The sequence below is a fragment of the Oryzias latipes genome, chromosome 1 (assembly GCF_002234675.1).
Source record: "Oryzias latipes chromosome 1, ASM223467v1".
In the NCBI taxonomy this organism is placed as follows: Eukaryota; Metazoa; Chordata; class Actinopteri; order Beloniformes; family Adrianichthyidae; genus Oryzias; species Oryzias latipes.
The window spans coordinates 37,110,622-37,137,710 of record NC_019859.2 but is presented as its reverse complement, the minus strand read 5'-3'; the positions used below and the strand labels follow the sequence as shown (position 1 = coordinate 37,137,710).

The 27,089-nt window shown below is 46.5% G+C and overlaps 1 protein-coding gene and 1 non-coding gene across 9 annotated transcripts in view; both read left to right on the top strand.

The window, feature by feature from the left end:
• The window catches only part of micu3 (mitochondrial calcium uptake family member 3), a 45,106-nt gene extending 20,515 nt beyond the window's left edge, over nucleotides 1-24,591 (top strand). For 2 of the 8 annotated variants that reach the window (XM_023951880.1, XM_023951683.1), the window contains 9 exons: nucleotides 1,799-1,897; nucleotides 6,494-6,508; nucleotides 7,734-7,828; nucleotides 7,905-8,076; nucleotides 10,603-10,608; nucleotides 18,237-18,345; nucleotides 18,422-18,579; nucleotides 23,486-23,550; nucleotides 23,903-24,591. In XM_023951880.1, coding sequence (XP_023807648.1) covers nucleotides 1,799-1,897; nucleotides 6,494-6,508; nucleotides 7,734-7,828; nucleotides 7,905-8,076; nucleotides 10,603-10,608; nucleotides 18,237-18,345; nucleotides 18,422-18,579; nucleotides 23,486-23,550; nucleotides 23,903-23,909 — 726 coding nt within the window. In that variant the 3' untranslated portion in view covers nucleotides 23,910-24,591. Of the gene's footprint in view, nucleotides 1-1,798; nucleotides 1,898-6,493; nucleotides 6,509-7,733; nucleotides 7,829-7,904; nucleotides 8,077-10,602; nucleotides 10,609-18,233; nucleotides 18,346-18,421; nucleotides 18,580-23,485 lie in introns of all 8 variants that reach the window. The other 6 variants (XM_023951710.1, XM_023951742.1, XM_023951812.1 and 3 more) reach the window with 6 other exon arrangements.
• Nucleotides 24,592-25,854: 1,263 nt separating this feature from the next.
• On the top strand, nucleotides 25,855-26,070 carry LOC111948369. Its single transcript, XR_002874350.1, has one exon. It is a non-coding gene; the product is annotated as a small nucleolar RNA U3 (small nucleolar RNA).
• Nucleotides 26,071-27,089: the final 1,019 nt, after the last annotated feature.

Sequence of the window (27,089 nt, the reverse complement as noted above, 5' to 3'; positions counted from 1 at the left end):
CAAATATTCTTTCCCAGGGTTTCTGTGAACACGTCTTATTGCTCACTGTACCCTCATGTTTAGGGTTCGAGTCCCATCATATATGCTGAGTGTCTCCATGACGTTTGGTCTGTTTGAACCATCGGCGCAGCCTCTCCGTCCTCATGCTGCCGGCAGAGTTGGGATGGAATAGGTGTCACTGTGAAGTCCAGACTAAACCGGGTCACGTTCAGATGACTGCCAGAACCTTGGCCCCAGAGAGAGAGGGCGAGGTGGGTGGTCGGGAGCTCCGCCTTTATTCATTTAGGGGACATAGAAAGAGAAGCAGCTGCTTCTTTCCATAAAAAAGCTTTTACACGAGGATTGCAGTTCAACAGGTTTGGCTCCATCGCTTAGAAAAAGCTGCTTTTATTTAGCAAAACTTGTCTTTTAAGCAGTTTTATTTCAATCCTTGTTCTAGTTTGTTGATGCAGTGAAAGGACAGTAAAGCTTGGAGCCAATAGAGGAGCTACAGATGATCTGAAAGGAAAGTTTTCTGTTCTAAGAAGCAGAACCTTTCTATTCACAACTTTGTATGGATTCCTGAAATATTTCACAGAAATCTGTTCTTTTTGGTGTGAGTCCTCTGCTGCTTAACATCCTGACCTGTTAAAAGCTCTCCTGCCTGAATACGGAGCTCAGTTTACTAAGAAATCCCTGTTTGATTAGGATGAAGCTCAGCCAACAGACACGGCAGGAAACACAGAGCGTCCATCAGAGAAAGGCTCTTCTGCTGCTGCGTTCAGACTGAAGGTTCCTCAGAGGAGAAACGTCGTCATCTTCAGCTTCTAGAACTCCGTCTCTGCCAGCCGGCTGCTTTTCAGCATCAGCAATCTGATCCCATGAAGTACTAAATACTGACCATCCAGTACTTTCTGGGTACTATTTTTGGTAGAGGCGACGAGCCGATCCCTGGTCTAACAGCCTTTGCCCCAAAGGATGATGGTTCATACTAGCATGTTAGTGTGTACTACACATTCTGATTGTTCAGAGTCATTAATAACCAGACCAGCAGACTTACAACAAATGCTGGAGGGGAGCAGGACGCCGTCCCACAGCAGGATGGACGTGTAGCGGAGAAGCGGCGTTCCCGGCATTCAGCTCAGGAAACGTTTCAGAAAGTTGTCTGCAGGTATTCACAACCAAGCAGCTGAGGACACATGAAAAACAACTTAGGGTCAACCAAGCAGAGCCTGAAGTATGAAGTCGACACAGAAAGTTACAGTTTTGAAAGCAGAATTTCCTAAATATTTTCTATTATCTATTTTTATTCTAACATGTATGTCACTTTATTTTATTTTATTTTGCTCAAGTAGCTGGAGAGTTTTCGTGGTAACAAGCCTCTAGTGATATTAAAGAGTTCTGAATGTTCAGTATGAAAACTTTCTAAATTTAAAGGACAATATTAAATGTTCTTGTTTTCAGACGGACAGAATGTAACAGTAACGTCACTGAGCTGCTGCTTCTAGACGTGTACAGATGTGACAAATGATGGAACCGCCTCCAAATAGAAACTTTTTCTCTGCTTTGGACTTTCTTTGGTTATGAATTATATTATACTGGAGAGACTCGCCGTCCTGTTAGATTTTGTCTTTTAAAACCTGAAGAATGAACGATGATCCCAAAGAAAGAAAAAGAAGTGGAAGTTGTTTGTTTTTTTGTGGACTATATTCTTTTGTGGTTTTGTTCAGCAGTCGTCATATAGACGGATGTGCTGTCTCCTCATGGAATGAACAAATATTCAGAAATGACTCATTCATTGGTTCACTCATGCCGCCAGCAGGTGCTAAAAAAAGACCGTCAGGAGTTTGTGGCACGGAGCTACTGGGACGTTTTGAGGCGCAGTGCCAGTCAAGTCCTCTTTTCTGACCTTTCAGAGGTAAACACAACTACACAACTACACAACTAGCTGTATCAGATGCTGACATTTGCTGTCATCTGTGTTTGTTTTCTTGTTCCTGAAAAACTTTGGATTTTTGTTTCTCTTCTTGGAGAAATACTTACTAATCATGTGGTTTCCAGCCACCGTCATGTGTCCGCTCTCTTCATTCAGTGTTGTGTGTTCATCACATCACGTGTTGCAGCTGTTGTGTGATGTAATCCTTACTTTACAGGAAAAATATTTGCTTTAACACGTTTATTCTCCAGTTTCCTCCTCCAGTCCAAAAACACGCTTCATAGATAGGAGTGGTTGTATGTCCCTGTGATGGAAAGGAGCCCCTCCTTCACCCTACAGTAGGTGGGATAGGCTCCAGCAACCCTGGGACCCTGATAGGGATTCAGCAGGTTCTGAAAATGAATAGATGGTTGGATGATGGATGGATGGTTGTAGGATGGATGGATGTTCCATGCAGTGTAGCTTGTCACATCAAGGGATTTTCTAAAACATTCACACTATTGCAAAAGGAAAAGCAAACAGAAAACATCCCATCTGTTTTGTCCGTGTCATGTTTCTAGGGTAAAGGTCAGGGGGAGGAGTCAGAAACCTCACAGTAGTCATGAACTGAAGGTAGAGGTTCAGTAAACACCAGACTGCTAGGTGACCCCTGACCCCTAACCCTAACTCTGGCGAATCAACATTTTTGCTGTGAAATAAAAATAATCTAAAAATGGAGAAACTTGCAGTCCTAACCTGAGCAGCAGATGATGAAGGTCTGCATCTGCAGTCATCACTGAGAGCTGAGACGTCAGCGGCTAATGACAGGCCGGCTGCTGTCTGCTGGAGTAATGACAGTGTAGCCGTGCGGCGCTGAGCGCGTTTCCACAGAGCGGCCTTTCATCTGTGACAGAATCCCAGCAGAACCCAAGCTGGAGCTGTCAGAACCCGGTTTGATCCACAAAACCGCTGAAGACATCCTCACAGACCTCTAAGGATCTACACGAGCAGAGGAGCTTAACTGCTTCTTTGCTCGCCATGAAACCACCCAACACCACCCCTCCACCCCAGACCCACCCCCAACCCCCACTGGCCCCAGACCCACCCCCACTCACTGTACAGGAGCACGACGTCAGACGGGGGCTCCTAGCAGTGAACCCCAAGAAGGCTGCTGGCCCCGACGGAGTACCTGGCAAAGTGCTCAGGGCGTGCGCCCACCAGCTCGCCCCCACCTTCACCAACATCTTCAACCTCTCCCTGGCCCAGGCAGTAATCCCATCCTGCCTGAACTCAGCAACCATGACCCCTGTGCCAAAACCGTCCCCTACCACCAGCCTCAGTGAGTATCGCCCAGTGGCCCTATGAAGAGCTTTGAAAGGCTGATGCTCCCACACATCAGAGACCACCTCCCCACTGACTTGGACACCCACCAGTTCGCATATCACAAGAACAATTCCACAGAGGACGCCGTAGCCGTGGCTCTCCACTCCGCACTGAACCACCTGGAGCAGCAGCAGAGCTACGTCCGGATGCTCTTTGTGGATTACAGTTCTGCTTTTAACACAATAATCCCGGACAGACTCTGCAATAAACTGCTCACTCTTGCCCCCCCCCCCCATGCAATTGGATTATCAACTTCCTCACAAACCGAACACAGACTGTGAGACTTGGCCCCCACCGCTCCTCCACCTGCACACTGAACATTGGCGCCCCACAGGGCTGTGTGCTAAGCCCCCTGCTGTACTGCCTCTACACTTACGACTGCAGCCCGGCCAACAACAACTGCATCCTCAAGTTTGCTGACGACACCACGGTGGTTGGACTCATTCCCAGGGGGGAGGAGTCTGCCTACAGAGAGGAAGTCCTGAAGCTGACAACCTGGTCCTCGGAGAACAACCTCACCCTGAACACCAACAAAACCAGGGAGATCACAGTCGACTTCAGGAAACATGGCGCGGACCCAGCCCCCCTCCTTATTAATGGGGAGCACGTGGAGAGGGTCCACACCTACAGGTTCCTCGGCATCATCATCTCTGCAGACCTTTCCTGGACAGCCAACACCACCGCCACCATCAAGAAGGCTCAGCAGCGTCTGCACTTCCTGAGGAAGAACAACATCAGCACCGACCTGCTGCTGACCTCCTACCATCATCCATCCAGATCTGCTCACGTACTGCATAACTGTTTGGTTCGGCAGCTGCACAGCCGCGGATAAAAAGAGACTGCAGAGAGTCGAGACGGCTCAGAAAATCATTGGGTGCCCTCTCCCCACCCTGACGGACATCTACTCCGCGCGCTGTCTCACTAGGGCTCAGAACATCATCAAGGACAGTTCACACCCCGGCTCAGACCTGTTCAACCTGTTGCCCTCTGGGAGGCGCTACAGAGGCATCAGAAGCAAAACCAACAGACTAAAAAACAGCTTCTTTCCAAAGGCAATAACCATCCTCAATTCCCACATGCACAGATAAAATCCATATTCCTGTTTAGTTCTGTCCACAGCGTCAACTCTACCTCATTACCACCTCTGGCACTTCTGACATGTTTACACACAGTTTTCATACGCAATTTTGCACAATTATTTCGGCACTCTTCATTACAGTTTACAGCTTACATTTGCACACTTGTATATACTGTTTGTTTGCTTTTATTACGATGTTTTTTATTATTTTTTCCCTTCCTTGATGTTCTTGCACTGATGGCGATGCTTAAATCTCATTGTAGTATGCACAATGACAATAAAGCAAATCTAATCTAATCTAATCAAAACCGCTGAAGACGTCGTCACAGACCTCTAAGGATCACATCGATGCCAGAAAAACACTCAGAGGAGGAAGCGGTACTATCAGAGTCCACGAGTCATCAGGCCGAAGGAAGGTGAGGAGGACAGAGGGAGGTAGACGTGTGTTTACTCAGCAGATGAGTCACCATGACGACTCTTTGCTTTTGTCTGGAGGAGGAGGAGCAGAAACTTCAACTATTGGAGGAGGTTCTGATGAGCAGACATCAGGGAAGACAAGACAACAGGGAAAATGGAGGGAAAGGACAGAAGTGAGGAGAAGAAAAAAGGTTTTCACAGCTGGAGGGTGTGATTGACTGACAGCTGACTGAAGGAGCGTTACTCACAGAGAGGAAGAGCGGGCCGCCTTCACCTCAGTAATGACTGTTTTCAGCCTCACCATCAAAGACACAAAAACACACACAGATGGACAAACACGCACACGCCAGCTGTGGCCTGTGCCTCCCAGGCGGGTAACCATCACGTTGTCACGGGAAGGATGCACCGACGTTTCCAGGAACGATGTGTTTGCTATGAGAAGAATGCAGAACCCAAACACGGAGGGAGAACCACTAGAGGAGAAATTCTGCTGCAGCTGAAGGACGAGCTGCGAGACACCAGCTACTCCGTCCAGACAGAAACACCGTCCCACACGGACAGCTGTCCTTAGCTGACACTCATCCCTTCAAGACATTCCCATCCGGCTGCTTTTCTCTGAGGTCACTGAGTTACGTCTAAGCCAGGCCTTGACTGCTGTTTACCGGATGGGCTCATCAGTGATGATGTAAGAGCTTTTCCTCCAGTCAAACACGACTCAACTCAGTGAGAAAGGCTTTTGTTTGTCTCATCCGTCCATCTGAACCCGCTTTCAGGATGACGGCTGCTGGAGCCTATCCCAGCACTGTTGGGTGAAGGAGGGGTAGGGGCAGTGCAGTTTGGAGATCCAGTTCGCCTGCAGCATGAGAAATCTGTTGGAAATCCACACGTGAACATGCAAACTGCACACAGAACGGTTACAGCTGGGATTTGAACCTTGTCACTGTCAGGCAACAGCGCCAACCGCTACACCATTGTGCACCCTGTTCAGTACAAATGTCATAGAAAAAGCGGTTTATGTGTCTATTGCTATAAACCACATTAAGGATTCACAAAAAAGAGTAGAGAGCAGAAAACCCTCACAGGTCAGACGGAAACCATCCTCTGATTTTCTGTTGCATGAAAGACTCACAACCAGAAAAAAACCCAAAACCCACCCTGCTGTTTGTTAAAGCTCACTCTCCATGACTGATGAGCTTCAGTCCCAAACAACAAGAAGGCTGAGGAGGAGCAGACAGAAGCAGGAGGCGTTCCACCTGGAGGCCTGAGGACGTCAGCGCTGTGTCAGCGTGAAGACACCACAACACATCCGACAGTTAGACAGACAAACCAGACCAGGGAAGCAGAAGTCTGGCTGCATCACACACCAATCAGATCCATCCAGCTCCACGTCTGTGACGCCGTTTCCTCCTAGGAAGCAGATGTGCGTCCATAGCGGAGGCAGCTGGAGGTTTAGTGTCCGTTCAGAAAATCCAAACAGGAATCCCTCCTTAGACGTCCTAAAGAGACGTGTGTTTGAGCAATCATATGATATCTCTACATGTTTTGATGTTCTTCTTTCTGATTATGTAATGATGCTTTACTCCAGCAGTGTCAGAATCCACTGAAAGGAGAATTCTGGATTCTGACTCTGCTGCTCTAATCAACACAGAGAAGCAGAAAGATGCATGTTGAGTTTTTTCCTCTTGTTTGGCGTTTTCTTCCTGTTCCACATTGGACTTTAGGATTTTACTCTTGAGGTAGAACCACGAATGGCATCGTGGTGATGATTCCATAAATGCTCCATATTCTTAGAATGACTTGAGATTTCTACCACTTTGGTATCTGTCTTCTTCCCAGCATGGCCAAGACTCCTGATTGGCTGAGTGAGGCATGGCGGACAGTGAAAGAGAGAGGATGTCCTTGGTTTGGTCCTGATGCTGGGATGCAGTCACCTTTTTCTGACTTTCACCTGTTAAGCAGCAGAATTGAAAAGAAAGCTGTCCATGAAAGTCCTCTTTGTCGCTCTATTCAGTTTAAATCAGAAGAAATCAGTGAGCTGACATTAGATGCAGCCTCCAGTCCAAAGACCGAGTCTCAGATGTTTAGGATGTGGCGCTGTGTGAAGACGTAACACACAGAAGCAGAACCTCTTCCAGCGCTGTCTGCAGGGCTCAACAGAAAAAGGTGGAACTGGCTGGAAGCACTGCAGCATGTGTGGCGTGACGGGATGCCACATGTGTGTGACACGCAGCATGGATGGAATGGCCTGATGCCGTGCATTGGTGTCTGTGGAGGAGGAAAGCATGATGCTGCTCGTGGTTGATTGTTTGTGTTTCTGTGTTGCTAGAGGAGGAATCCTCCCAGTCTAGACTGCAAAGACAGATCTGTTCCAAAAACAGTCCTGAAATCACCAAAACAGCTCTTTGTCTGTTGTTGAGGCTGAAGTTGTCTCTTGATCTGAACTCTTTGTGTTCTAGACTGTTCTTCACGCGTCATGAAAGGTTCTGACCATGACTGTAAAAACAATGGACAGCTCAGCCCCTCCCTTCTCATGTTCCCAAACAGGAAGTGCCTTTGCTTCCTGATACAGACGCCGCCATGTGGAATCCAGTCGATGGTGATTGGTCTGAGTCGCTCTTATTGTATCTGTGGCAACTACTGTTGCCGTTGCCATAGATACGATGACTCAGAGCCACTTGGACCAATCCCTGTCCACCGGTTTCAGCATGGCGGCGGGCGTATCAGGAAGCAATGGCGAGGGATTTGACCTGGAGGTACGGCGTTGTCTATGGGGGACGTCACACCTCCATTTGATGCTTCTGCAGTTCTGACCATGCGAGCTGTCAGCGACTGTTTGTTGCTGCTCCGCTGCTGCACATGTGCAGTAGAGCTCTGCTTCTTGCCTGGCACACGGGGGGCCATGCTGGACCCCACCTGCCACGTGGCTGAACGCTCCCCTTTGGTCATCTGCTTCTTTGTTAGCGATCAGATGACAGCATCACCATTGACACCACACTACTGGTGCACTTCTTTGGGAAGAAAGGAAAAGCTGAGCTCACCTTTGAGGACTTCTACAGGTATCTGACGTCTGCAGTCAACCAGTCATGTGTGTTTTGTGTCTCCATCTCACTTTTCCGTCTCTCTGCTTCTCAGGTTCATGGATAACCTCCAGACCGAGGTGCTGGAAATCGAGTTTCTGACCTACTCTAAAGGAATGACCACCATCAGTGAGGAAGACTTTGCCAAGATCCTCCTGCGCTTCACAAACGTGGAGAACATCAGTTCTTACCTGGAAAACGTTCGCCAGTGTATCCCGGATGAGAAGGTAGAAGACAAATGCTCTTCTTTCCTTCTGTTCTTGGGTGCTGCTGCCTTCCGGTGGTTCTGCGTAGCCTTCGGTGCTCCGCCCGGACACGCGTGTGTCTGAGGAGTCTTTGTCTGTGGATCCGTGTGACTGTCCGTGTGACTGTCCGTGTGACTGTCTGTGTAACTGTCCGTGTGACTGTCCGTGTGACTGTCCGTGTGCCGGTCCGTGTGACTGTCCGTGTGACTGTCCGTGTGCCGGTCCGTGTGACTGTCCGTGTGACTGTCCGTGTAACTGTCCGTGTGACTGTCCGTGTGCCGGTCCGTGTGACTGCCCGTGTAACTGTCCGTGTAACTGTCCGTGTGACTGTCCGTGTGACTGTCCGTGTAACTGTCCGTGTGACTGTCCGTGTGCCGGTCCGTGTGACTGTCCGTGTGACTGTCCGTGTAACTGTCCGTGTGACTGTCCGTGTGCCGGTCCGTGTGACTGTCCGTGTGACTGCCCGTGTAACTGTCCGTGTGACTGTCCGTGTGCCGGTCCGTGTGCCGGTCCGTGTGACTGCCCGTGTGACTGTCCGTGTGACTGTCCGTGTAACTGTCCGTGTGACTGTCCGTGTGACTGTCCGTGTAACTGTCCGTGTGACTGTCCGTGTGCCGGTCCGTGTGACTGTCCGTGTGACTGTCCGTGTAACTGTCCGTGTGACTGTCCGTGTGCCGGTCCGTGTGACTGCCCGTGTAACTGCCCGTGTGACTGTCCGTGTGACTGTCCGTGTAACTGCCCGTGTGACTGTCCGTGTGACTGTCCGTGTGACTGCCCGTGTAACTGCCCGTGTGACTGTCCGTGTGACTGTCCGTGTGACTGTCCGTGTAACTGTCCGTGTGACTGTCCGTGTGCCGGTCCGTGTGACTGTCCGTGTGACTGTCCGTGTAACTGTCCGTGTGACTGTCCGTGTGCCGGTCCGTGTGACTGTCCGTGTGACTGTCCGTGTAACTGTCCGTGTGACTGTCCGTGTGCCGGTCCGTGTGACTGCCCGTGTAACTGCCCGTGTGACTGTCCGTGTGACTGCCCGTGTAACTGTCCGTGTAACAGTCCGTGTGACTGTCCGTGTGACTGTCCGTGTGCCGGTCCGTGTGACTGCCCGTGTAACTGCCCGTGTGACTGTCCGTGTGACTGTCCGTGTAACTGCCCGTGTGACTGTCCGTGTGACTGTCCGTGTGACTGCCCGTGTGACTGTCCGTGTGACTGTCCGTGTGACTGTCTGTGTAACTGCCCGTGTGACTGCCCGTGTGACTGCCCGTGTAACTGCCCGTGTGACTGCCCGTGTAACTGCCCGTGTGACTGCCCGTGTGACTGTCCGTGTGACTGCCCGTGTAACTGTCCGTGTAACTGTCCGTGTGACTGTCCGTGTGACTGTCCGTGTGACTGCCCGTGTAACTGCCCGTGTGACTGCCCGTGTGACTGTCCGTGTGACTGCCCCTGTAACTGCCCGTGTGACTGTCCGTGTGACTGTCCGTGTGACTGCCCGTGTAACTGCCCGTGTGACTGCCTGTGTGACTGCCCGTGTGACTGTCCGTGTGACTGCCCGTGTAACTGCCCATGTGACTGTCCGTGTGACTGTCCGTGTGACTGCCCGTGTGACTGCCCGTGTAACTGCCCGTGTGACTGCCCGTGTGACTGTCCGTGTGACTGCCCGTGTAACTGCCCGTGTAACTGTCCGTGTGACTGTCTGTGTAACTGCCCGTGTGACTGCCCGTGTGACTGCCCGTGTAACTGCCCGTGTGACTGCCCGTGTAACTGCCCGTGTGACTGCCCGTGTGACTGTCCGTGTGACTGCCCGTGTAACTGTCCGTGTAACTGTCCGTGTGACTGTCCGTGTGACTGTCCGTGTGACTGCCCGTGTAACTGCCCGTGTGACTGCCCGTGTGACTGTCCGTGTGACTGCCCCTGTAACTGCCCGTGTGACTGTCCGTGTGACTGTCCGTGTGACTGCCCGTGTAACTGCCCGTGTGACTGCCTGTGTGACTGCCCGTGTGACTGTCCGTGTGACTGCCCGTGTAACTGCCCATGTGACTGTCCGTGTGACTGTCCGTGTGACTGCCCGTGTGACTGCCCGTGTAACTGCCCGTGTGACTGCCCGTGTCACTGTCCGTGTGACTGCCCGTGTAACTGCCCGTGTAACTGTCCGTGTGACTGTCCGTGTGACTGTCCGTGTGACTGCCCGTGTGACTGTCCGTGTGACTGCCCGTGTAACTGTCCGTGTAACTGTCCGTGTAACTGCCCGTGTGACTGCCCGTGTGACTGCCCGTGTGACTGCCCGTGTAACTGCCCGTGTGACTGCCCGTGTGACTGCCCGTGTGACTGTCCGTGTGACTGCCCGTGTAACTGTCCGTGTGACTGCCCGTGTAACTGCCCGTGTGACTGCCCGTGTGACTGTCCGTGTGACTGTCCGTGTGACTGTCCGTGTGACTGTCCGTGTAACTGTCAGTGTTCAGGTCTTAATCCAATCACCCCTGTTTTTGTCCCTCCTCTCCCTCCATGCTGTGGAAGAAGCAGGTTTGTTGAAGCTTCTTAAACCCTAGAACCTGCAGTCACTTCAGCTTCTGTTGGCCTTTTAGTTTCAGATCTGCACACATCCGATGTAATTCCTTCATTGGACCAAATCCACATCATTCTTCTCATTCTCAGGTTCTTGAGCACAGTGCTGTGGATGGAGTTAGCAGCTGTTTGATCCATTTTGCTTTATGTCATCTAATGTTGGAAACAGATTGTTGACTTGATTCCCGTCATTAATGATTCTCCTGTCATTAATGTTCAGCTCTTCATTGTCTTGATAGCATGATGTTCTGGGTGGGGGGGTGGGGGTGGGGGGGCAGGAAAGATGCTGCTAGACTTCCTGTCCTTGTTGAAGCCTCAGAGCATCTTTGCCTTTCACAGCCGTTTCTGATGGGAATGTGATGTTTGTCGGAAACGGTTCCCATCATTGGCTGATTCCTGAAGTTCTTCAGATCACGTTTCTCAACATTTCTTGTTTCATTTGGATTCATTTATTCCCATTTAATAACCATGATTTTTGATTTGATTCGATTTTATTGATTTATTTCAAGCATTGTAGTCAAAGCAATAAAGAATTCACACATATTTATCAAACTCATTACAAAAATGATGAAATGCATAGATTAAAATGACAGAAAACAAAACAGAAATGTCACTTAAATCATATATGCTTAATTAAATACAGTGATCATTAACTGAAGTATAAGTATAGTTTGATTTATTGCTTGAAAAGGAGTGGGAAGAAGCAAGCTTATATAACCCCACCCCTACTGAGTTCATTTATGTGATAGTTTTACAGAGTTTTAAATCCGGTTCTGATCAGATAGATTCTCTTCAAGAAACAAAATCCAGTGCCTAGAAATGATTGATGATCTTCAGAAAACATTCATTCATGATTTCAGTAAACAGTAACTGTACCGATATGTAATAATAATTGATTATCATTAGAACACATGATAACATCAAACTAGTAATTATTGCTACACATTGCAGATCAAGTAAATAAAATCAATAGCTTATTGATTGTAATTTAAACATTTCAGTAATCATTATTGCACATTACAATGTAACACTCAGTGGTTGTAATTAAAAGAGCTTTGATTATTTCACCACAATCAAGTTCACACATTTATTTGGAATTATTCCATCCATCCATTTCCTGCTTCCATAAATTCCGGTTCAGTGTCGAGGGTCAGATGGAGTTTCTGATGGATGGAGGCGAGGTCACCGATCAAACCAAAACCTTTAGCTCTTTTAACAAAGATGGCCAGGAAAAATATTAGTGTTTTGAATATATTTATATTCAAATAAAATATATATAAATATATATATATAAATATTCAAATTGACATTGAAACATTTAAGGCTCAGTGGTTCCATTTTATCAACTTGCTTAGTTCTTGTCATGACAGGAACCCAGACACCGTTGGTGGTGGGGGGGGGGGGGGGTTCCCCTGGTGGATAAATGCTAAAACATGTATTTCTACATGACTGTACTGTCACAACGTGGATACTTTCACACGCTGATGGCGGCTCTGCTGCCAAACACTGGCGCCGACCTTTAACCACACGGACCCATGTTGGGTTCAGGGCGGGAACTGAGGTCGACCTCTCTACCTCTGCACCACTGCCCCCCATGGATGGTTTGCCAGTCCTCTGCAGAGCCACCCAGAGACCGGGTCTGTTATGGCCTCATGGCACTTCAGCACAGTAGCTTCTCTTCTCCTTTGCCTTTGGTTGCTCCCTTCATGGGTCACCACAGCCCCCCCTCCTTCAGAACCCGCTGAATCCCTTTCAGGGTGACTGAGTTGCTGGAGCCTATCCCAGCTACTGTTGGGCAAAGGCAGGAGCCCCCCTGAGCAGGTCCCCCGTCTGTCTAAGGGCAAACCCTTTTACCCTGAGGGGCAGTTCAGTCACCGATTACATAGGAATCATGTTTTTGAGGAGAAAGCCACACATGAAGGAAGAGAACATGCTAAGAATCCCGCTGGGATTTGAACCAGGGACTTTGTGCTGTGAGAGTGCTAACCATTACACCACCATGCCGCCCCATTGTGTGACCCGTCCGTTGTATTGTCGCTCTCTAAAAGTGTCAGCAGACCCTCCCTCCTCCCTCTCCATGATCTGGTTTAGCCAAACTCTCCCAGACGTCCACAGGTGTGATGTCAGCAACTCTTCATCCTCTACCACGTCTTTCACGTCGTCCTCACGCCATCCTGAACGTTCTCCTTCCACCTCCCTCCTTGAACCTGTTTCCATCTGTGTCCTTCATCCTCTTCCATCTGTCCTCATCCGTCCTTTGTCTGACCTTCATAACCTCCTTCTGTCCTCTCGGCGTCCCCGTCGTTTCCTTTTCTTCTCACACTCCTGAACGTCTTCATAACACAACGTTCCTTCCTCCTCCAATCATCTGCAGGAACCTCCATAAAGGCCACCAAGCTCTCTTCCTGTTTCAGCTTCCACAACTCCGGTTTCTGTCCTCTTCATCTTCATCTTCCTCAACACCAGAGCCAGATGTAGTCTCATCAAGATGCTCCCCCCTTCCCTCGTTCTTGTCTCTTTATGTTATGTTCTGGAAAATGTCTCCACTGCATCTGTTTCAGTGAAGTCCACCTCCATCCGTTCTGACTCCTCCCTCCTTTCCTCGTCCCCGGCTGGGGTCTCTCTGGTCCATCTCCTCCTCCTCCGTTCAGAATCTCAGCTTCAGACTCATCCTTCCTTTTGCTCCAAACGAGTCTCTAAACTCTTTCTTCACTCCTCCCTTCCTCTTTCCATCGCTCCATCATCCAGCATGTTGAGCTGCTTCCAGTCCAGAGGCCTCGCCGTCTTCTGGTCTCAAAGGTTGGATTCAGACGGACACATTTAGTTCTCTTAAAGTGGACCAGAGTTTGTTTCCCCTGATAATCCAGAACAAGTTTTAGTCTGAATCCACCCAAACGGACCCTGATCCAGGACCGGGACCCGCTCTCTGACCCGTCTTTGGAGGTGGTCTCGATTCGTTTCCAGTCGGACTTAGCTTCGGTTCCCTTCGAGTTTCCTCAGTCTGAATACAATCCGACCTCGGAGCAGAACAACTGGACCTAAACGGCCACCGTAGCTGGGCATTATGGGATGTAAACAGAGCAGAGAGGAAGCAACCACAACCATGAGACAGCAACTGACTGAAATGTGGTCGGATGGATGGAGGCTCATTAAAACAACTTTAATGTGATCCACATCACTTCTCACTGTTTTCCCAACACGTCAGAAACTCGTATCAGCGAACCTTCAGAGCCGCCGTCCCCTCGGTAACCGCTGTGCGGCACGCCTCCACCGGACCAAAGTAACAAGTGTTGAACCAGACGTTGACACAGACGTTCAGAATTGGTCAGAGAAATCTCAAGTTTGAATGAAATAAAAGCGCAGGACTTCCATACCCCCCCCCCCCCCCCCATCGTGACAGCAGCTGGAGGCAGAAGTTATGGAAGTCCTGTCCTTTTATTTTATTAAACCAGAAACTAGAAAGTCGGAAACTCGAAACACTCGAAAAGGGGAACAGCAAAACTCTGGAGCAGCACAGGAGGAAGGGAAAGACAGGACCTGCATAGACAGACGAGACACAGGTGGAAACAACCAGAGCAGATGGGGACCAAAGTAAAACTCCAAACCACGATACAAAACAGGAAACCTTTCAAAATAAAACAGGAAACTGAACTCAAAACATGACAGAACAAAAAGAGAACCAAAACACAAAAGAAAAGGAACGAAACAGTTGCTTTGCCCCGCCCTCATAGTTCCTGACCAATGAGTGAAGAGATCTTCAGTCACCGTGTTTTGTTCAAAAGCTTTTGTGTGAAACAGGAAGTGCTGCTTGACGGCTGTCTGAATACAGACTAAATCCAAGTTTTAGGACTCGATCTGGACCGAATTAAGCGGACTGAGTCCAGAACAAATGGTTCTCCCAGTCTGAATAAACCCTTAAACACACAGGTGATCTTCTTGTCATCATAATGGCCAACCTGCCAGTTTCCTGTCAGAGTTCCTTCAGTCAGGGTTCATCTTCTGGGGCCTGTTTCAGAAAGGAGGTTAAGTGTAAACTCTGAGTGCGTTAACCCTGAAATCAGGGAAACCCTGGGTTTTCCGTTTCAGAATGGGAGGTTTGTTAAACCTGAGAAAGCAGAGTAAGTCAAACCCGTTTCTGAAAGAGAGGTAACTTCTACTCGGAGTCAGTGTCCATGGTTACTTATGCTGTGAACCTAACCTGGTCGGGAGCAGGTTTTATCCTCTAAACTCAAGGTTTCTGCCGGTCCCCTCCCCTTTTTAAAGACGAAGCGGTATTTTTCGCTTTAACCTTCATTGCCCAAATGTCCGTCACACAGAGACGGTCTAAGTGACAAGAATGGCTTGTTCTTTTGGAGGACCCAATAGACGAGGAGGCTGCATTAATTCGTAGAGAATTACATTTACCTCATGCGAGGATTTTGAGACCTAGACTTGATTTTTTTGTCATTTCCCCATACGTTTTTGTTTGAGCGTTACCGTTTTTCGTTGCAGTCAATTACATATACAGAATGAAAACAACATTAGATATGTATTGCTATGTAGATGTTTCATATGTCAAATATTGTCAACAAAGCCTACATCCATGACATGCTCACATTTGACCTGATTGAATTATGTTTTTATACTTCATTTTTAGCTGCTGCCATGTTCTTTTAATTCCTGCAGGATTGCATCTACATGAAAATGAAATCAGGGACATTGGATTAGATTAATGTAACAATTACTTTTTGGAAACACAATTTGCTAGCACTGCTTACTTTCTTAATCCCATATAAACCTTTACCACTTGATCAATACAAGGGTAGACAAAAGTTCACTTTTAAAAACACAATTGCATGGATTAATATTAAACTGACCAACGTTTGCAAGAGGGGAAGGTTAACAGAAAAGTCCTCTAAACATTACCGACGTTAAATGCATTTTCCCCCCAGATTGGTTCTGTACACTATGCAGCATTTCATGCAATTACACCAGGAATAACACTTCAAAAGTACACCTAAATATCCCCATTTTTTATTTCACACCTTACGCTATTTAAAAAGTTATTGCAGCCAATATTTTATACCAATGATTTAAATGCAAACTTAGGCATTAACTTGAGCAGCTATGTTTTCCACGCTAACTGTCTCTGTTTTGCAGATGCAGCGGTGTTGCTTTTCTTCTGGAATATGTGCTCATATTGACTGTAACTCTGCAGCAGCACGTCAAGTTCAGCTGGAGAAAAATACGCAGACCTCTTTTTTTCCACGGTTACCATGGTGACTCGTAATATCTGCGCTCCATTAAAAATGGCTTCTTATAGTCGCGGTGCGCACGCTAAACTCCGAATCAGTCCACTCAGAGTTGATTGATCTAACTCGGATCAGCTTCTCTGAAACAGAAAACTCAGAGTTGTTAAGCTCTCGATTGACCAACTCAGAGTTCAAGTTTAACCTCAGAGTTGGTTGAACCTCCTTTCTGAAACAGGCCCCTGAAGTCCTACATTTCCGTCTCCCAATGACCACAAGCACACTGCCATCAACAGCTGGGGGGTATTCCAGAAAGCAGGTTATGCTAGCTCCCACGGTAAGTTTGAGACTAAGGAAGTTGATAACCTCAGCTTTCAGTTCCAGAAATGGAGGTATGTTTCAGGGTAGGTCAAGTTGCCATGGCAACTCATGCTCTGAACATAACCTGGTCTGGAGCAGGTTTAGTTGAAGGTTAGTTTGTTTTCAGAGAGGTGAAGCAGCATGGCGTGTCCATTTGAAGATGATTTAGTGGATGAAGAAGCTCAGATAATACTTTTTCCACCGTGAGAGGGTGATAAGACCACATATGGATGTTGGAAAGAGAAACTTTATACTTTGATCTAACTTAATTATTTGCTTCATTCATTTTCTATTCCGCTTTTCCCTTACGGGGTGACAGGGCTGCTGGAGCCTATCCTGGCCACTTGTGGGCGAAGGCAGGGGACACCCTGGACACCAGTCTGTCGCAGGGTAGAATGCTCGCACTCGCACCTATGGACAATTTAGAGTGACCAATTAACCTATGAAGCATGTTTTTGTGCAAACTCCACACAGAAAGGGCCCCATTGATGTTCTGATTCATGTCCCCCAGCTGGGACTTGAACCGGGGGCCTTCTTGCTGTGAGGCAAGAGCGCTAACCACTGCGCCACCGTGCAGGCCATATTTGCTTCAGTTAAGATAAATAATTTTTTTAGTTAAGTCAGCTTAAAAGTAACACATAGTTTTCAGACAGTTATTTCACTTTCAGTCAAATTAATTCAATTAATTCCTGGCACCACAAGGAATTGTGGGATACCATTCCCTTTGCCTGTCTGGACGGATTTGGGTTTAAGTGTGAGTTTTTGTCTAAATGTGCTTAGTTGTTTAGCTGTTTTACTGTGTTTTGCCGAGTTGTTTTACTCTGTTATGTTTAATTCTTTCTGCACCATGAGTGAAAGGGAGGAAGAGGAGGATGAGGATATTTAGCACCACTAGTGTTTTGTGATGTAATGATAAATTCAGAGAAATGGTTAAATGACATCATGTTGCAAATCCATTTTGTTTCAATCATTTTATTGTCATACAAATGAGCATTTCTGCCGGCTCAAACTTTGACATATGAGAGTTCAAGAATTACAATAAATTAAGATGGAAAAACAGTTAATTGAAATAGAGTAATATGATGTTTAGTTAGATAAATATGTAAATTTGAGTTGTATTGAGTTGGATAGACGTAAGAAATTAGGTTGAATAAATGTAACTCATTTTTACTTGTTATCAATTGAAGTAATTCATTAAGGTTGGATAAGTTATATATATTTGCGTCGCAATGAAAATAAGATCAGAAACTCGTGCATTTACTTTGTCTGTTCTTTTTCTCCAAGCAGAAACTCTTTCTTTTGCTGATGATGCAGCCGTGTTACTTTGTGATGGACGTATAATCCTTAACTGCCGTCATTAATCCCAGACTCCGTCTCACTGAAATATAGCCTCTCTTTTTTTCACCACGCGTTTCCATGGTGACTCTGGAAATCTGCGATCCATTGAGAGTCTTTAGGTTCCTGCTGTGCACGTGCATTAACCCAGGGTTACCAAGTGGAGCGTAATTACGCTAACTCATATCCGGTCTGTTGGAACCGACATACCCCGAGTAAGCAAGCTCAGGCGGATTTCAGCCAGAGTTCAGGATTAATGTCAGGGGAGTTTAAACATGCTTCCTGGAATACCCCCCTGGCCACGCCTTTGGATGTGCATGTTTGATAGGAGGCTGGTTCCCTTCCTGAATAAACCCTCCTGGATTTACCCAGACTTGGGACGGGCACATCAGAGTACTGGATTGTGTGTCCTTGTTGTGTTACAGAAGTCTGCTTTGATGATGATGATCTCTGCAGTGTTTCCATTGTCCTTGTCATACCTTAAGTACGTGGTCTCTGTGGAGTGTCTGCAAAAAGGACGAGAATGAAATGGATTCTGATAGTTGCTGTCACCAAGAATAACGAAGCTGAAGTTTGGATCTAAAAACAGCTGAACTTTGAGCTCCACGGCTTTTTCTACGTGTTTCCTTGTAAATTCACTGGCAGCTTCTGTCCGTGTTTCAGGGAATCACCTTCGATGAGTTCCGGTCCTTCTTCCAGTTTCTCAACAACCTTGAAGACTTTGCCATTGCCATGCAGATGTATAACTTTGCCTCTCGTTCCATTGGACAAGGTAAGGATGAAGGTGCAGAAGCAGGTGCTTGGAGTTTAGGGAGTTTTTGGAGCAGCTGTCACTGTTTTCCCATCAGATGAGTTTGGAAGAGCGGTGTATGTGGCCACGGGGCTCAAGCTGACCCGGCACCTGGTCAACACCATTTTCAAGATCTTTGACGTGGATCACGATGACCAGCTCTCCTACAAGGAGTTCATCGGGATCATGAAGGACAGACTGCACAGGGGCTCCAGGGTAAGCGCTTCAACTTCTGACCAGAAGTCTGCAGATCGCCAGGAATCTGCTCCTTTTCATGAAGAGGACATGACCCTGATGTCCATGAACGAGGGGGTATCGGTGACCTCCCTTAATGGAAAGGTTAAAGGTCACAGTGACTTCTAGGAGTCAGTTTCGATCTGCTCCAAAGCCGTTCAAAGTTCATTAATACAATAGAAGTCTGTCCTGTCCAAAGCGGTGCAATGGCGGACAGCGAATGAAGTTCTGTTTAGAATCGTTGTGCGTTGTCAAACTCGTTGTGGATTGTCAGAATGGTTGTGCGTTGTCAGAATGGTTGTGCGTTGTCAGAATGGTTGTGGGTTGTACGAATGGTTGTGCGTTGTCAGAATGGTTGTGCGTTGTCAGAATGGTTGTGCGTTGTCAGAATGGTTGTGCGTTGTCAGAATCGTTGTGCGTTGTCAGAATGGTTGTGGGTTGTCAGAATCGTTGTGCGTTGTCAGAATCGTTGTGCGTTGTCAGAATGGTTGTGCGTTGTCAGAATCGTTGTGCGTTGTCAGAATCGTTGTGGGTTGTCAGGATGGTTGTGCGTTGTCAGAATGGTTGTGGGTTGTCAGAATGGTTGTGGGTTGTCAAAATGGTTGTGCGTTGTCAGAATGGTTGTGCGTTGTCAAAATGGTTGTGGGTTGTCAGAATGGTTGTGGGTTGTCAGAATGGTTGTGCGTTGTCAGAATGGTTGTGCGTTGTCAGAATGGTTGTGGGTTGTCAGGATGGTTGTGCGTTGTCAGGATGGTTGTACGTTGTCAGAATGGTTGTGGGTTGTCAGAATGGTTGTGGGTTGTCAGAATGGTTGTGCGTTGTCAGAATGGTTGTGGGTTGTCAGAATGGTTGTGCGTTGTCAGAATGGTTGTGCGTTGTCAGAATGGTTGTGGGTTGTCAGAATGGTTGTGCGTTGTCAGAATGGTTGTGCGTTGTCAGAATGGTTGTGGGTTGTCAGGATGGTTGTGCGTTGTCAGGATGGTTGTACGTTGTCAGAATGGTTGTGGGTTGTCAGAATGGTTGTGGGTTGTCAGAATGGTTGTGCGTTGTCAGAATGGTTGTGGGTTGTCAGAATGGTTGTGCGTTGTCAGAATGGTTGTGCGTTGTCAGAATGGTTGTGGGTTGTCAGAATGGTTGTGTGTTGTCCGAATCGTTGTGCGTTGTCAGACTCGTTGTGGGTTGTCAGAATGGTTGTGCGTTGTCAGAATGGTTGTGCGTTGTCAGAATGGTTGTGCGTTGTCAGAATGGTTGTGCGTTGTCAGAATGGTTGTGCGTTGTCAGAATCGTTGTGCGTTGTCAGAATGGTTGTGGGTTGTCAGAATCGTTGTGCGTTGTCAGAATCGTTGTGCGTTGTCAGAATGGTTGTGCGTTGTCAGAATCGTTGTGCGTTGTCAGAATCGTTGTGGGTTGTCAGGATGGTTGTGCGTTGTCAGAATGGTTGTGGGTTGTCAGAATGGTTGTGGGTTGTCAAAATGGTTGTGCGTTGTCAGAATGGTTGTGCGTTGTCAAAATGGTTGTGCGTTGTCAGAATGGTTGTGGGTTGTCAGAATGGTTGTGGGTTGTCAGAATGGTTGTGCGTTGTCAGAATGGTTGTGCGTTGTCAGAATGGTTGTGGGTTGTCAGGATGGTTGTGCGTTGTCAGGATGGTTGTACGTTGTCAGAATGGTTGTGGGTTGTCAGAATGGTTGTGGGTTGTCAGAATGGTTGTGCGTTGTCAGAATGGTTGTGGGTTGTCAGAATGGTTGTGCGTTGTCAGAATGGTTGTGCGTTGTCAGAATGGTTGTGGGTTGTCAGAATGGTTGTGGGTTGTCAGAATGGTTGTGCGTTGTCAGAATGGTTGTGCGTTGTCAGAATGGTTGTGGGTTGTCAGGATGGTTGTGCGTTGTCAGGATGGTTGTACGTTGTCAGAATGGTTGTGGGTTGTCAGAATGGTTGTGGGTTGTCAGAATGGTTGTGCGTTGTCAGAATGGTTGTGGGTTGTCAGAATGGTTGTGCGTTGTCAGAATGGTTGTGCGTTGTCAGAATGGTTGTGGGTTGTCAGAATGGTTGTGTGTTGTCCGAATCGTTGTGCGTTGTCAGACTCGTTGTGGGTTGTCAGAATGGTTGTGCGTTGTCAGAATGGTTGTGCGTTGTCAGAATGGTTGTGTGTTGTCAGAATGGTTGTGGGTTGTCAGAATCGTTGTGCGTTGTCAGAATGGTTGTGCGTTGTCAGAATGGTTGTGCGTTGTCAGAATGGTTGTGCGTTGTCAGAATGGTTGTGGGTTGTCAGAATGGTTGTGTGTTGTCCGAATCGTTGTGCGTTGTCAGACTCGTTGTGGGTTGTCAGAATGGTTGTGCGTTGTCAGAATGGTTGTGGGTTGTCAGAATGGTTGTGCGTTGTCAGAATGGTTGTGCGTTGTCAGAATGGTTGTGCGTTGTCAGAATGGTTGTGGGTTGTCAGAATGGTTGTGTGTTGTCCGAATCGTTGTGCGTTGTCAGACTCGTTGTGGGTTGTCAGAATGGTTGTGCGTTGTCAGAATGGTTGTGCGTTGTCAGAATGGTTGTGTGTTGTCAGAATGGTTGTGGGTTGTCAGAATCGTTGTGCGTTGTCAGAATGGTTGTGGGTTGTCAGAATGGTTGTGCGTTGTCAGAATGGTTGTGCGTTGTCAGAATGGTTGTGCGTTGTCAGAATGGTTGTGCGTTGTCAGAATCGTTATGCGTTGTCAGAATGGTTGTGCGTTGTCAGAATGGTTGTGGGTTGTCAGAATGGTTGTGGGTTGTCAGGATGGTTGTGCGTTGTCAGGATGGTTGTGCGTTGTCAGAATGGTTGTGCGTTGTCAGAATGGTTGTGGGTTGTCAGAATCGTTGTGGGTTGTCAGAATGGTTGTGCGTTGTCAGAATGGTTGTGCGTTGTCAGCATGGTTGTGCGTTGTCAGAATGGTTGTGCGTTGTCAGAATCGTTGTGGGTTGTCAGAATGGTTGTGGGTTGTCAGAATGGTTGCGCGTTTTCAGAATGGTTGTGCGTTGTCAGAATGGTTGTGCGTTGTCAGAATGGTTGTGCGTTGTCAGAATGGTTGTGGGTTGTCAGAATGGTTGTGGGTTGTCAGAATGGTTGCGCGTTTTCAGAATGGTTGTGCGTTGTCAGAATGGTTGTGCGTTGTCAGAATGGTTGTGGGTTGTCAGGATGGTTGTGCGTTGTCAGAATGGTTGTGCGTTGTCAGAATGGTTGTGGGTTGTCAGAATGGTTGCGCGTTTTCAGAATGGTTGTGCGTTGTCAGAATGGTTGTGCGTTGTCAGAATGGTTGTGCGTTGTCAGAATGGTTGTGCGTTGTCAGACAGCCTTTTCCATCCTCCTTCAGTCCTCCTAAATGTCATAAAGAGTAGCGCCTGTTCTCACTTTTAATTTACAGAATTGATTTCTTGTCTTTGATTCTTTCAATCAACTCGATTCAATTCGATTTTGAGTTTACACCTTCAGACATGTTTGTATAGAAATACATTAATAATCTATAGACGTTTTGAACATATTCATATTAAGCTGACACAGTTCACAAATAGTAAATATTATCAGTGAAATAATAATCTAGTGAGATTGTTAACACCATACAGTGTTGAATGGTTTCTCTGAAGGAGAAAATGTACCGATCATAAACATGGTAAAGGCTCTAAACTGACTATTATAAAATAAATGATCAGCGTCTCCTGGAGGCGTTTCAGTTTGGCCACTAGGTGGAGCTCTCACTATAACATTACACGTTATTCCAGAAAATGGAGCAAAATGCTGCTTTAGACCACGAATGGTTACTTTAAAAACACGTTTCCTCAGCAGAGTTTGTAAAATTCCTGCCTGTGAGTCTATAAACGTGTTCATTTAGTCATCCATGTATGTTTAGCTTGACCGAGCGTTAGCATTAGCCGTCCTATGGGAAATTCCATTATACGTTAGCATCAAGCTAGGAGACTTTTGCTTTACTGGTGTTATGCGTTAGGTCACCAGAAAAGAAAGGCATAAAAGATCGATCTCTACTTTTATAGATGGATTAATCAACAGAATGAAGCCAGCTCTACTAAAGAGGCTCACATCTATGTAACCAACACAATATCAACTCAGGATAGATACAAGCAGTACAGACAAAAGTACTGTAGAGATCAGTGTACTCTTTAAAAAGTATTTGCTGTCTGTTACGTCAAAACCAAAAAGTTGGTCAAAATGGAAGTAAAAAATCTGAATGTTTAAACTCCCCAACAATAACAGAGAGAATGCCACATTTTTTAATCATTCAGTTGAATTTGATTCAGAACCAGAATGTATGTGTCATACGGATAAGACAGATGTGACTGGTAACCAACCGCTTCAAGGATGCACTGTAAATGAAACTGAGAACCTCCATGCAAATTACCCAGCAGTCCCCGGGACAACACTGCCCTCCAGCTGACGGTGCAGGAATCTCACGGTTCAGAGCAGCAGCTTCTTCTTCCTCTTTCGGCTTCTCCCATCAGGGGTCGCCACAGCGAACAAGTCGCATGGTAAACTTGGCAATGTTTTACGCCGGATGCCCTTCCTGACGCAACCTTCTCAAACCGGGCTTGGAGCCGGCACGGAGGTGGAGAAGGGAACAGGAAGCAGCCCGGATTCGAACCCTGGTTTCACGGACGGAGGGCGCCGCAAACCAGCACGAGCTAAACCGGCTCCCAGTAGAAATGATTCAACTGCATTTAGTGCATTCAAAGTGACAGTAAATCACAAACTCATCTCCTGTGTCTAGTTGTTTGTCTCCTGGACCAACAGTCTTCTGATGCTTTTCCTGTCTGCACTCATCTGTTTGGTGCTTCTCTCCTCTTCCTCCTGTCTTGGTTCCCTCTCCTCTTCCTCTTCCTCTTCCTCTTCCTCCTGTCTTGGTTTCCTCAGAGCTATAGATCGGTGGAGAGAGCCACCTCCTTCAGATCCTGCCTGAAGAAAGAGCTGGCCAGCAGATGAGTGTCACTAACAAATACAGTCACTTCAATGTATTCAATCACATTTCAGTTTGATTGTTTTAGCTCTGCTTTTATACAAATCAGCTGTTTCATTAGACACGTTTTTGAAACTCTAATGCAAAGGCTGCTTATATTTTAGGAATGTTCAGTCATACGGAGGGAATCTGTCGGTTTTTTGTAGAAATGAATTGTGGCCTTAAATAACGACACCTTGTTCCATGAAAACGCGCTTCTCTCCGGTAACGTCTGGTGCTGTCACTCAAAAGCTGGTTGCTTTTCGCAGCCTGCCTGGGGTCTGAAACGAAGATGTTTGCTAACTAAACCGCAGGTGTGACTGTTGTCGCTTCACCAGGTGAAGAGCTGAAGCCACGCCTCCTCCTGCGGTGTTTGTGCAGAGTCCAGCAGACGTGTGCAGCAGGCCTGGCAGAACCACAGAGAAGGACCAGACAAACAGACTTCAATCTCAGCCATCAGCCCTGACTGTGACAGGAGGCAGTGTTATGCACCCGTCTGCAGCCGAGGTCACCTACAGAAATCCACGTAATGCATGGACGCTGTGACCACGGCTCTCCCATCGTCTGCAGGAATCCTCCTTTAGATGCTGTTTGCTCAGACTAAAGGCCTCAGCCGATGGACGTCTTCTCTCGTGCTTTATGTGTAATTTAAAAAAAAACATGCAATATTATTAAATGTTATGTGATTCTTCATTGAGCAATAACATTATATGAATGTTTAGAAACTTGTATTTTGTTGTGCTGATAGTTCAACCAATCAAATGTTGTGTTACTGAGCTGGAAGTGAGCTGCTCCTCTCTAGACTGTAATACTGACAGACGGCATGTTTGGATCACATCACCTCGTCTAAAGGGCCAAAGCGCTTTCTGACCCGTTCTCCCTACATCTTCACACACTGATATGCTGATGCTAAAACGGATTATAACAGCATATATCCAATAATTACTGTAACTGAGAGCATGACAAGTGTCCAACAGAAGGTGTGTTTTTGTGATGAAATAAAGCCTTTCCAGTGTTCATAAAACTGTTTGCTGTGATTTTAAACCTCCACATTGTTTTTCTTCTTTTTATCTTGGATTCTGATGTAGAAACTTCAGAAAGTCAACAGTAAATACTTTGAATCTTCACTGCTACCTAATGTGGTTTGATGTGGACCAGAAACAAACCACCGTTTCCCAAATCATGCTTTGGGGTTTTCAGTTGAATAAGAACATTTTAGGATTTGCTTTAGCACACATTTAAGGATTTTTCCTGCTTTGATCTCTGAGCATGCGCATTAGAAGCTTCCAGACTTGAAGGGACGCAGACCTGTCGTTGTCACAGAGACAAACTTTTAAACCTTCACGTTGTTCATTGAATAAAGCAACGTTTTATCGTTTTTTAGGTAAGTGTTACAAATGTCCTTAAAGCTTTGGTGACGTTTTAAGAAATTAAGCTATTATTAGCCAATAAGGCTAAGAGATGGACACTATATACTATACTTTTACTTATAATGCTTGTAGCATACAGTTTAGTGTGCTTTCAGATTATTGCACACTCACAGTCTGTATATTTTTGTATTTTGTTCGCTAAAATTCGGAATAAAAAGTATAGCAATAGCGCATTTGGCTTATTTTATAAAGGAAGTAAAACTGCCAAAGTGGGTGATTCATGAAAGGCTGCCCTCTAGTGTTGCTTCAGTCTAACTGCTCCCCCCGTTTCCTCGTCAGTAAATAACGAATTAACAATAATAATTAATAATATAAAGGCCAGTCATTTGTATAACTATATCGGTGAATAATCTTTAGCGTGGTCTGTTTCTATGAACTGTGAATACATTCATATTTGTGTTGTCCTTCTCGTTGAGTCGGAGTTTTGTGCCCGGAACGCTTCTACTCTGCCGTTGTTTCTTCAGGACCGTTAAATTGCGAACACCGGCTTCCCTGGAAAATTGTAAAAAAAAAAGGAAGAAAAGCAAAACTAGGTTTTACATTTGGGGCGAAATGATAAGTTTATTTTATTTATTTGTGGGTCTAGACAAAGATCGATGTTTAAGCTCATTTAAATCATACTTTATCATCTAAAGCAAATGCAATGTGTGCCGGGACGCGCAAAGCATTCTGGGTCGTAATGTGCTGTGTTAAAACATGACATTCCGTTGGATTGCAGTTGTTCTGAGTATCAGAACCTTAGGTATGATCCAGGTAAAGGTAACCAGTGGCATTAGTTGTGCTGGGGTAAATGACGGAACCGCACGTCAGAATGGTTGTTCCTCAAACTACCCCCTGGTGGAACCCGCTCTTCCGTTAAGACTATACTTTCAGGGATCATTTCTATAGTTTCTAACTTGAGAAATGCGTTTCTAAAGTGATCGGTCTCGCTAACCACGATGAAGAGTCGTGATATTCTCCTCTGAGCGTGAAGCGGGGAGGAAGTAGTGACTGACGTCACAGGCTTCCTTCCATTGATGATCGTTCGTTGTTCTCCTGTGGAACAATGGCGAGGAGGATATGATCAGAGTGGTTCCCGCCTTCTGTCTAAATTAAAATATGAAGTCAGTGGGGGTCGTAGTTCTGTTCTGCTGCATCACTAAACCTTCGCAGATTAAACAGTGTTGCAGTTCTTGGGAATGTTCACATCTACCTCAAGTCCTGGATTCTGATTCAGTTGTTGTAGGTTCATAATAAATGAAATTCAGATTTTTCTCCCAAAATTGAGATTGAGTCATTTTGAAAACATCAATGACATGTGGAAAATATTTTGAAGTCTAATTTAGATTCACTGAGAAAACTCCACTGTCAGCTATATAGTGTGTTTAGAAGGATTGTGTATTAGGAGTGTGTACGTGAGGGGTGTCAAACTCATTTTGGTTATTAGTGTGTGACTACTGATCATTCTTGTAACAATGTAACAGCAGTGGGGCTTGTGGGGAACCACACTACATCTTATTCAGACAACAGAGCCGTTAGGTTTCACTTTTGGCAGATGCAAAGATATGCATTTTCAGCTGTTTTGCTCAGCCTTTGCTCCCCCTAGGGGCGGAAATGCGCATTTCGGTTATTTCTTTAAAAAATCATAACTCGCCACAGGAATGGACTAGAAACGTGCTTGTTTTTTTAAACATTCTTATAATTTTTACTCTTCATGACTGAGCCAGATTGAACCATCTGACGGGCCGGATACGGCCCACGGGCCTTATGTTTGACACCGCTGGTGTACGTGTATTAAGAGTGTGTGTGTGTATTAGTGTGTGTGTCCAACAGTAAGTTTGAGGCTAAGGAAGTTGATAACCTCAGTTTTCGGTTCCAGAAATGGAGGTATGTTTCAGGGTAGGTCAAGTTGCCATAGCAACCCATGCTCTGAACATAACCTGGTCTGGAGCAGGTTTAGTTGAAGGTTAGTTTGTTTTCAGAGAGGTGAAGCAGCATGGCGTGTCCATTTGAAGATGATTTAGTGGATGAAGAAGCTCAGATAATACTTTTTCCACCATGAGAGGCTGATAAGACCACATATGGATGTTGGAAAGAGAAACTTTATACTTTG